Source organism: Durio zibethinus, chromosome 21 (assembly GCF_047325235.1).
Source record: "Durio zibethinus cultivar Kanyao isolate XHJ-2024 chromosome 21, ASM4732523v1, whole genome shotgun sequence".
NCBI classification, from domain to species: Eukaryota; Viridiplantae; Streptophyta; class Magnoliopsida; order Malvales; family Malvaceae; genus Durio; species Durio zibethinus.
The window spans coordinates 10,947,517-10,959,026 of record NC_143182.1 but is presented as its reverse complement, the minus strand read 5'-3'; the positions used below and the strand labels follow the sequence as shown (position 1 = coordinate 10,959,026).

General features: G+C 32.4%; 1 protein-coding gene across 1 annotated transcript; it reads left to right on the top strand.

The window, feature by feature from the left end:
* The first annotated feature begins 5,436 nt into the window (after window positions 1-5,436).
* On the top strand, window positions 5,437-11,295 carry LOC111305584 (uncharacterized). Its single transcript, XM_089749694.1, has 10 exons — window positions 5,437-5,518; window positions 5,797-6,045; window positions 6,478-6,687; window positions 7,127-7,207; window positions 7,299-7,385; window positions 7,744-7,797; window positions 7,912-10,147; window positions 10,337-10,404; window positions 10,535-10,574; window positions 10,949-11,295. Exons 2-7 carry the CDS (start codon window positions 5,803-5,805, stop codon window positions 10,141-10,143), a joined length of 2,907 nt encoding a protein of 968 aa, XP_089605820.1. The 5' UTR covers window positions 5,437-5,518; window positions 5,797-5,802; the 3' UTR covers window positions 10,144-10,147; window positions 10,337-10,404; window positions 10,535-10,574; window positions 10,949-11,295.
* Window positions 11,296-11,510: the final 215 nt, after the last annotated feature.

Genomic DNA, 11,510 nt, shown 5'->3' with positions numbered 1-11,510 from the left:
AAAACTGTACATAATTACTGTTCATGTTTTTGTTTATTTAAACTTGCATTGTAATTAGATCGATGGGCCTTTCGGACATTCTCACCTACTTTTTCTTTCTCTTCATCCTCTCTCTCTCTCATCAACATCATCTTTTATCTACTTTTCTTCACTTAATGTAAAATAACCTAAATTAGATATTTCTTTTCTTTTTGAAAATCTTTATACATTGGTCCTTTTCGCACTCCCCTTGTAAATGGTATCAGAGCTCTAGGATTGTAAAAAGATTTGTAATATTTCTGTGACACATGGCAAGGTGATGTCCTCTAATTTCTCAAAAAATGAGAAAAGATAACTCTAAGAACTACTCAAAAAAGTTCACTTTTTGCAGCAGGTAATATACTTCAGCTTTTAAAAAATTTAACTCAAATCTTGAAAAATGAGTTTTGTGAAAGTACAGAATCTCTGGACCCCAATCAAAAAGCTCAATTTTTTCTTTCTAAATTAAAATTATGTGATATTAGAAATCTTGATTATTTCAGTAAACGATATATTTCTGAATATCAAAAATTGGATGAACAACATTCAAAATTTTGGTTACAATAATTTTTCTTAAAACTTCCCTCACCATAGGATGAACTTTGCTCTCAAAATTACAATACTTATTTAGAACTTAAAATAAAAATTGCTAATGCTGTAAATCCTAGCATAGAACTCTATGATACTTTTGACTGTAGAATACACTACGTTTAGAGTCAAATTACAGAACACTACCACAAGCAAAAAACTACCAAGCAGGTAAAATCTAAACTTAGTTACCAACAATGTACTAAGATTTTAGAAAATGATTTAGAATTTGGTTGTAACAAACAACATTTAAAAAGAAAGACTCATTTTCGATCAAAACGAAAATATTTTTGAAAAAAATGGAAACCCGAAAAAATTGGTAAATCTACCAAGCCTAAAAAAGGTAAATTTGTTATTAAGAAGAAAAAATCTTCTAAACAAAAATGCAAATGTTTTATTTGTGATCAAGAAGGTCACTATGCAAATAGCTGTCCTAACAAAGGGAAAAGTGCTCGAAAAATGATTAAAACACTTGAAGAAAAATATCTTCAAATTTCTTTTGCAGACGAGTTATCAGATGATGAAATATATTATGACGTTTTTTTTTAAGCTGATCATAGTTCTTCTGATGATGAATATGAATATATTTTTATGATGAATACAGAATCTAACCAAGATAATGTTTTAGTTACTTCTTCTATAGGTACAATAAATACAACAAAAGAAGGTATAATTAAACTAAAAAATGTGATGTGAAAAACTCATCATATTTCTGAAGACAAAATCAAAGAATTACAAGTCATCAAACCAGATGAGATTTACAAAACAAGTTGGTTTAAAAAATTCTGGCCTTGGTTTAAACGCCATATAGAAAAACTATGTAGTGACACTGTTGCTAATGATTCTAAACAAGGATCAGTAGAAATATCTCTTTTCACAAAAAAGAAAATAAACCATTTTCTACGTAAATACCCCCAGGTTAAGTATATACATATTGGTATGATTATGATCACCATTAAACTGCTATTTCTTGCTTGTAAAGATATACCTATAATAGCTATTTTAATGAATAATCGTTTTAAAAATCCTGCTAATGCTATAATTAGAGAAATCCAATCCAATTTAGCTGCTGGTGTAGTTTTATTTAAAGTTAAACCAAACTATTTTATTTCTATTTTTGATGAAAATATTAAAAAATGTTTATGTCTTCGCGTCAAGATAATGAAATCTGATATTGAAGAAAAATCGCATGATTTTTCAATCAACCGGTCTGCAGTCTACGAATTTATCAATACTACCAATACTTCTATTAAACCGGTAGATTCAAATATTATTGAACTTTTTGAACCAAATAGTTTTGATTCTAAAATCAAATCAAAATTGGTCAAACTCGAGGATTTATCTATCTCACAAGGATGGTGTCTTGAAGATATTTTTGAAAATACTTTTGAAAAATAAAAAATACCAAGTTTAGAATTTTTCTCATCATGAAAAAATCTTTACTTTAAAAATCCAAATGCTTCAACTAATTTTAATCCAAATCTGGTTTTACCCCATACTAATATCTTTGAACATAAAAAGATGATGATATTGAAAGTATATTTAGTAATCAATCTTTTTATACTCCTCACCGAAGTTCTTTTTTAAGATTTCATAGTACAAATAGTGCAAAAAATCTACAAAGAGCAAATAGTATAAGCCATACAGGTAATACTCAAATTCCTATCTTTGCAGGAGATAATCCCTCTCAGCAATATACAGGTGATAACCAATCCTCTTATCATTTTGTTAATTCTATTCTAAATTCGTGTACTTCTTCTTCTAGAACTCTTAGGAATGAAGAAATAAAAATGTTTCATTTTATAAATAAATTTCATTTATTTGCACCTAAACAATATTATTTTCTAACAAAGATAAATATTACACGTTTGTGCAAGGTGATTTTCAATTTTAGGACTATAAACTGTATAGTCTATATATACTACTTGACACTGGAGCAATAATCTCAAGCTATCGCAACAATGCTTTACCCATAACAAAATGGATACTAAAGAAGCATCCTATCATCATAGTAGGTATAGATGATAAGGAAACTATTGTTTGATATAAAACAAAAAATATTCCTATTTATCTCAACAATGTTAAATTCATAATAGCAAAAATACTATGTTTTCCTAACATGCATGAAGATATCCTATTAGGTAATAATTTTTTACGTACTTATGTTCCATTTATTGTTTCTAATACTCGTGTTAATCTTACAATTGATAAAAAGTCGGTTAAAATTCTTTTATTACAGGAACATGAGCATATTTGTGATAAAAACTTTCAACCAAAAAGATTATCAAATACTATAAAAACAATCAATGAAAAACATTGGCTTTATAAGATTTTGTACGAAAACTTCCATGAACAACCATTGAAGCTTTGGAAAAGAAGCCCAAGATACTGTGAGCTAATTCTTCATAATCCAAAAGAGATTATAAAAGTAAAACCTATGATCTATACCAAATAAGATATGGACGAATTCAAGATACAAATCTCTGAGCTATTGGACAAAGGCCTGATAGAACCAATTACTAGCCCACATTTAAGCCCAGCATTTATGGTAAGAAACCATTCAAAGATAAAATGAGGTAAACCTCGTATGGTTATCAATTATAAGAAATTAAATCAAAATCTTGTATTTGATAGCTATTTTATTCCTCGTAAAGATGTTTTGCTAAATTTAGCCAAAAATGATAAATGCTTTTCTAAATTTGATTATAAATCTGGTTTTTGACAAATCATGCTTAAACCTGAATCTAAACTTTTAACTGCTTTTAGTGCACCAACAGGCCATTACCAATGTATTGTTATGCCTTTTGGTCTATGCAACGCATCATAAATTTTTTAACGTTGGATGGACACTATTTTCAGCAAACATAATCAATTTTGTTGTGTATATATCGATGATATACTTATTTTCTCTTCTACTTTAGATGAGCATAGGAAACACCTTAATATTATTGCTCAAGAATTTATTTTACATAGTATTATTTTAAGTTCCAAAAAAGTTGAACTTGAAAAAACAGAGATCGAATTTCTTGGTCTTAATTTCTCTGCTAATGAAATCACATTGCAGGATCATATCATCTCGAAGATCAATGAGTTTTCAAAAAAACTAGATAATGTTAAACAAATACAACAATTTCTAGGTATATTAAATTATGGTAGACAATTCTTTAAAAATATTTCTGAAAAAGAAAGTCTTCTTTTGCGTAAATTACGTAAAAATAATGATTTTGTATAGACACCTACAAACTTTGATATTATTAAGCAAATCAAATCAGAGCTAACTTATATTCCTAAAGTTTATCTGCCTAAACAAGAAGATTTACTCATACAAGAGACAGATGCTAGTGATGAACATTGAAGATGTGTCTTTAAAGCAAAAAATCTTAATAAAAAAGATGAATTGATTTGTGACTATAATTTTGATAAATTTAAACTTAACAAAATAAATTAGATTATTTATGAAAATGAATTGTTAGCTATAAAAAATGGTATACAATGATTTCACATCTATTTAACTCGTGATATCTTTGTTATTAGAACAGATAACCAAACGATTCGAGACTTCATTAAAATCAAAAAGCTCTCTAAAAATTTTAAGAGAATTAGATGGTATAATTTTTTTTGTTAATATAATTTTCAGGTAAATCTAAAAGAGAGCAGAGTTGGTTTTCATCCCTGCACCTGGCTTGTTTGGTCAGTGGTCACCTGGTACCAACCATGGAATTTGCACTTCATAAAAATCCTTAGCATGAACCCATCATCCGGCTTCGTTTCATTAAAAAATTGAAAAGGCATCAGAATAAAAAGTTTATTAATTTAATGATTAAATTTTATAATAAATTTTTTATTTTGTTACTTAAATATTAAAAAAATTTTTCCGTGTTGGTCGCATGGCACTCGACTACATTGACTCGTTAGCTGCCGCCGATCTCACTCCATGGATTCAGTTTCTAGCTTCTTAGAGCTTAAACTCCAAACTAAACTTGAATCCATCCAAAATTTTATTTCATGAATGAAATTTATTTTTATTTAAATATAATAAAAATTTTAGATTTTTCTGAGCAGAATTTGTGAATGGCCGACTAGAACTGGCCCAACCATGGACAGGTTTACGTATATATGATTCCATCTTATTTTCAAACCATTTTCAGACAATTTTCACATTCAAGAAATATACATTTGGACTTGAAAACTTCAGATTTTGACACGCTGACGTGCGAGACGCTCCATAGTCTACTCATTTACTTCTTACTAAACCCTTTGCCTTTATGAGTCTTGAAAATTACATCAGCCTGATCAAAACCAAGAAAAAATTTTCATAAAAGTTTTTAAATAAAATTTGTAAAATTTTTTCTTAAAAATAATTTAACAAAAACTTTTATGAAAATTTTAATTGATAAATTAATAAAATTTCATAAAAAAAATTAATAATTTATTAAAAAATAAAAAATATTATTTATAATTAAAATTTAATCGATATTTATTTTATTAATTTTTTATTAAAAATATTTATCTAAAAAATATTTAAAAATTTATTTAAATTTTATACATCTAATCTATATAAAAAATCTTTTAATTTATCAATTTTAGTTTTATTTATTCATTTTAATAAAAAACTTTAAAAATTAAACCTAAAATACTTTTCCTAAATCTTTCCCCTTGTATTCTCCATTTGTATGTTTCCAGACACATTTTTCTAGAATCCTCTCAATGGTCTCACGCCAGCAAATGCGCAACACAACCGTGCATTTTAGCATAAGACGCGTTAATATCTTATCCTACGCCCCCCGTTCCTAATTAATTAAATGAAAACCCCGACACGTAGAAAATTTTGCTGATATCTTCCTTTGTGTTTAGCAATCCTCCGGAAGAATATTCCCTTCTCAGAAAGAGAAAATCCGCAGCAACACCTCAGGTAAATAAAATCTAATCAAAATTCTCAATCTGGGTCTTTTTTATTATCCTTAATTCTTGATATTAAAGTTTAATTTGTATGTAAGAATTTGTTGAATTCTGCAAAAAAATTCTGTGTTTTTAATGTAAATAGAGTTCTGGATGCTGAAATTTAACTGTTAAATTTACATCCTTTATCGAAAAATACTTCAATTTGAAAAAAAGTTTGCGATAATGATTTTTTTTTGCTTTTAAGAGTGATTAAAAGTTGTTCTGCTTTTTTTTTTTTTGGCGTTATAGTGCAACATGGAAGAGCAAGAAAATATGGTGAATGTAACTGTTCTATGGAGAGGGAACAAGTATATGGTGGAAATGAATTCTGGTGCAAATCTCAAGGAGTTAGGAGATGAGCTGCAAAAGTTGACTGAGGTTAAGGCGGATACTTTGCGGCTTATTGTTCCTCGATTATCGGGCAAAGGCTCGAGAATGCTGCACCCTTTCTCGGATGAGCACTCATGCTTGAGTTTGCAAGAAGCTTCAATTGTCATGGTATTTACTATTCCTTGTAGGGTATATCCATCACTCTGTTTATTGTTTAATGCTAATAGATTAAAGTACTCGCATCCTTTCATCTACCCATACAATTGCAATAAAAGGCAATTGATGAAGTATATGGGTTTCATTTTATGTTCGGTTGAAGCTGGTTTTATGTGTTTTGGATGCCCAAGGATGTCTTGTTACTTTTCAGTTTAAGTGCAACTTGCCGGTGTTGTTTTGTTCACGGTTCTTAGTCACAGGAAAACAAGGATGTTCATAATTGTCTTTGCATAAAATTATTTTGAAAAGGGGCTCAAATGATTATCACTTAAGAGATGAAAGTAATTAAAAAGCAGTGATGGTATGGACATGATAAACTAAATTTTTCACACTTTCTTACACATTCTATTCCAACTTATAGTACTTTGTTTCTTCTAATTTCAGGGAAAATCTGTCAGGATGATGGGGGTACCTGAGGATGAAGTTGAGCGAGTTATACAAAATTCAAAGGTAGACCTGAGAATAGCTGGATTCAATGAAGAGGAAAGGAGACTGAGGCAGCGAATGTCAGATGGACCCCATGCTTCTATAAGACATCCTCAAGGACCTTACATCTTTTGTGATTTTCGCACGCTTCAAATTCCAGGTGTAGAGGTATTTCTGATTTCGTTATTGTTGACAATATGCAATTGAGGAATGAAAAATGGAAAAAAAAAAAAAAGCCATTGGTGCAATTTTTGTTGATCAAGTTTCACTTAGAGTATATTCATAATTTAATATTTTACACAAATAAATTAATGTTGAGGGGTTATGAAATTTCACGGGATTGTTATTTATGGGTAATATTGTATATGGTTGGTGTAATAGACAGCAGTTCTGTGAAAAAGCTAGTTACCATTTGATGGAGAAATGAATTTTGTCTCTAGATTTCTGATTTTGTACATAAGGAGATGCATATAAAGTGCATCAGACATCTTAAATTATGTTATCTTCATGTGCTATTTGTCAGTTTTTGAATCTAAGGACGTGACAAGCAACCATTTTAGAGCTGATTATTAACTATTCTGATATCTTGATTACTGTTTGTTGCCAGTTATACCCTGCAGCTTCTGAGGCATTAAAAAGGATGCATATGCTTGCTTCAGACCCTGGAATTGTTGCTATCATGAACAAGGTACCATGGGAACCATATATATTCATGCTACTTTGCTTGACTGACTCTTGTAAGCTCTTTTGAACTAGTTTTTGATTGTTCTTTTGTAAAGCATCGATGGCGTGTAGGAATAATGACTGAGAGGGCTCCAGTTGGTTACGTTGGTGTGAGTCCCACATCCATTCTAGGTTTTAATAAGGTAATAGCCTATTTAAACATAGAAGAAATAGAATATCAAAATCTTTCAACTTCTCTACTTTCGATTATTTTTATTGTTGATCCTTATTTGCTTTTTCAGAATCATGGAGAAGAGATATATATCTGCCTTCGAACTGATGACCTGAAAGGATTAAGGAAATATGAGAGCATAAAAAAAACTCTTTTACATGAACTTGAAAGCATTATTTAACAAATTTCAGTTATTAATTATACCAATGTTAGTGATGATTATGTTATTATAATTCCAAAAAATAGAGGGAGGGACAAGAGTGGGGAGGAGGTGGGTGGGGAAAAATTAGCAAACAAATTATTGAGAACTATGCTTCTGTATATTTCAGGCTCATATGGTATTCTCTGAACATGATTCAAATTTCTACGCCCTTGATAAACAGGTAAAACTACCTTTATATTCTCACTTTTATGAGTAGAAATAGTTCTTCATTGTCAAATATTATTGCTTCAATATAAAAGGCACTGTCTTGATGTAAATTACTTTTTTTTGGCAGTTGAATGAGGAAGCTGTTAGCTTGGATTGGACCAAATCTAGGGGCCACACTTTAAGTGGAATCAGACATTCAGACAATTATCAAGAAGATTTTTATGTTGAAGATGCCAGAAGTTCTCAGAAGGTTGGTGGAAATATGTCAACTTTGCTGGAAAATGCCCGTGCCTCTTCTGTAGCTGCTGCTTATCGTCATCTGGTAAATGCTTCTGCTAATGTGGAAGCATCTGAAACACATGATGAACCTGACCCTGATGATTCTGGGTCGACTATTCACGATGGAAATGAAAATCTAGATATTCAAAGTCCAATTAGGGCTCTGGGGAAACTTGCTTATGAACCAGATCCTGATGATCTTTCTAGCAATCAGAACAAGTTTGAACCTGATCCAGATGACACGCTGCCTGGTGAAACTCTGCTACTGAAACATCATTCTGAATCTACTAAAAACATTTCTCAGAAGACTCTTGGGAAATCAGCAGCCATGTGTTCAAGTGAAGAGCCCGATCCTGATGATTCAGGTGCTTCAAGTTTTGGAAATGTAGTTGAACCTATGGTGATGGAGATTCTGGACACCAAGATTCTGACAAGAGAGACCATAGATGAACCAGATCCTGATGATGGAGAAGCACAATCGAACATTTTGGGATGCACAAGCTTGGCAAGACATGATCCTCGTCATCACATAACAACTGAAACCTTGGTAGATCAAGCCCATTTCAATCAAGGCCATAAAGAACCTGATCCTGATGAAACTAAAGCAGATGAAATAGCACAAGCAGATCCTCATCGAGATGATAAGTTATTGCCACAGCTGGGAATATATGATATGAAAATTGATGAGCCCGATCCGGATGATCAAGAATTACAGAGAATCCAAGACTCTGGTTTGACTATTCACAATGGAAATGAAAATCTAGATATTCAAAGTCCAATTAGGTCTTTGAGGAAACTTGCTTATGAACCAGATCCTGATGACCTTTCTAGCAATCATAACAAGTTTGAACCTGATCCAGATGATTTGCTGCATGGTGAAACTCTGCTACTGAAACATCAGTCTGCATCTACTAAAAATGATTCTCAGAAGACTCTTGGGAAATCAGCAGCCATATGTTCAAGTGAAGAGCCTGATCCTGATGATTCAGGTGCTTCAAGTTTTGGAAATGTAGTTGAACCTGTGGTGATGGAGATTCTGGACACCAAGATTCTGACAAGAGAGACCATAGATGAACCAGATCCTGATGATGGAGAAGCACAATCGAACATTCTGGGATGCCCAAGCATGGCAAGACATGATCCTGGACATCACATAACAACTGAAACCTTGGTAGATCAAGCCTGTTTCAACCAAGGTCATAAAGAACCTGATCCTGATGAAACTAAAGCAGAGGAAATAGCACGAGCAGAGCCTCATCGAGATGATAAGTTATTGCCACAGCTGGGAATATATGATATGAAAATTGATGAGCCTGATCCGGATAATCAAAAATTACAGAGAATCCAAGACTCTGGGTTGACCATTCATGATGGAAATGAAAATCTAGATATTCAAAGTCCAATTAGGCCTGTGGGGAAACTTGCTTATGAACCAGATCCTGATGACCTTTCTAGAAATCAGAACAAGTTTGAACCAGATCCAGATGATTTGCTGCATGGTGAAACTCTGCTACTGAAACATCATTCTGAATCTACTAAAAACGATTCTCAGAAGACTCTTGGGAAATCAGCAGCCATGTGTTCAAGTGAAGAGCCTGATCCTGATGGTTCAGGTGCTTCAAGTTTTGGAAATGTAGTTGAACCCATGGTGATGGAGATTCTGGACACCAAGATTCTAACAAGAGAGACCATAGATGAACCAGATCCTGATGATGGAGAAGCACGATTGAACATTTTGGGATGCACAAGTATGGCAAGACATGATCCTCGTCATCAAATAACAACTGAAACCCTGGTAGATCAAGCCCATTTCAACCAAGGTCATAAAGAACCTGATCCTGATCAAACTAAAGCAGATGAAATAGAACAAGCAGAACCTCATCCAGATGATAAGTTATTGCCTCAGCTGGGAATATACGATATGAAAATTGATGAGCCCGATCCAGATGATCAAGAATTACAGAGAATCCGAGACTCTGTTACTGATGTTTTTAGTGTCTGCAAAAGGCCATTGAGATGTTGCGAGCTGAAGTTAATCCCACGGAGGCAACTATCGATCTGCAAACTCTATTTAAGATAATTAGGTATGGTATTCTTGCTTGACTGTCCTTTAATTCTGTTTTTTGTTTCCTCAATACACAATAAAGCATTGGTACTCGGCATCTGAGCCCACCTCTTGCAAGCTTCTATAGATGTTCTAGTTCCTGCTTATTCTGCCATGCTTTTTTTTTCCTCTTTGTTTTGTGAACTAAGTTACTGATACAAGCTGGAAGTTATTTTCTTTGCTGGCAGGAATTTGATCAAGCACCCAGATGAAATGAAATTTATAAAACTTCGGAAGGTAGAATCCTTGTTAGTCCTGAGGTTTTGCTTAATTTCCATGAGTTAATCGAGAATGACAACTCTTTTATGTATTGTAATCCTTGTTTTATCTACTCCTTTTCTTAGTTATTAATAATGGTACATTGCAGGCCAATCCTATAATCCAAAGAAATGTTGCAAATTACAAAGGTTTGTTTCTTTTTATTCTTTCCCCTTTCCCCCCTCTTTAAACAAGGTTTTTTTATATGCTAAACAAGGTTTTGGTAAGTAAAAGATTTATTTGATGACCAATTGAGGAGAATATGGATTTCACTGGAAGGATAGGAGCAAACCTTGTCAAAAGTGCATTACACAGGAGTCTTTATTTTATTTTATTTTTTGGCCACATTACGCAGGAGCTTAATGCAAAGCATTTAAGGTCTATTTAGAGAGCTGGAGACAATAAAATGATGAGGACACCAATTGAATTGGTTAAAGACCGACTAGTCACAATCCTAATAAGTAAAAACACATAACAAGTGTCTTATTCAACTCTAATTCTCATCATGTTTTTGTTCTTGCAGCTGTCACGGAAATTCTGCTCTTGATTGGTTTTAGTGAAGATGTTATCTTGGACGACATTGGGAAGGCAGAAACTTATCTAGTGTTAAAGCGGAATGATCCTGGTCTATTATGGCTTGCCAAGTCCTCCCTTGAAACATGTATTGCTTACTAGTTTTAGAAATGTGTGATGGGTGCGAAAATACATAGCCAAAAAATATATTCGTGTGTCAAAATACGGTTAAAGACGATCAAAATGGTGAAGAGAATGCATATTTAATTGTGAACTGTGTGAATAGAGACAGATACTGGACTGAATTTGGTTTGGATATGTGAGCTTTTTGCAAGTCAATGGTGTGAATTTCTTCTTCTTTTTTTTTTCGGCCTTCATAACATTATTTGTTATGACTACAGTCTCTGCTGTTCTGGAAACAGTATTGTCATGGCAAAAAATATATGACCATAACTTCATGAAGGACATTAATCAGCGTTTTACTACTGTTGTTTGTTCGGGGTTTAGTTGAGTAAGTTCAACCAAAATAAACGATGCAATGGTTATTAGTGCCCCTTCTGGGTAATTTGCCA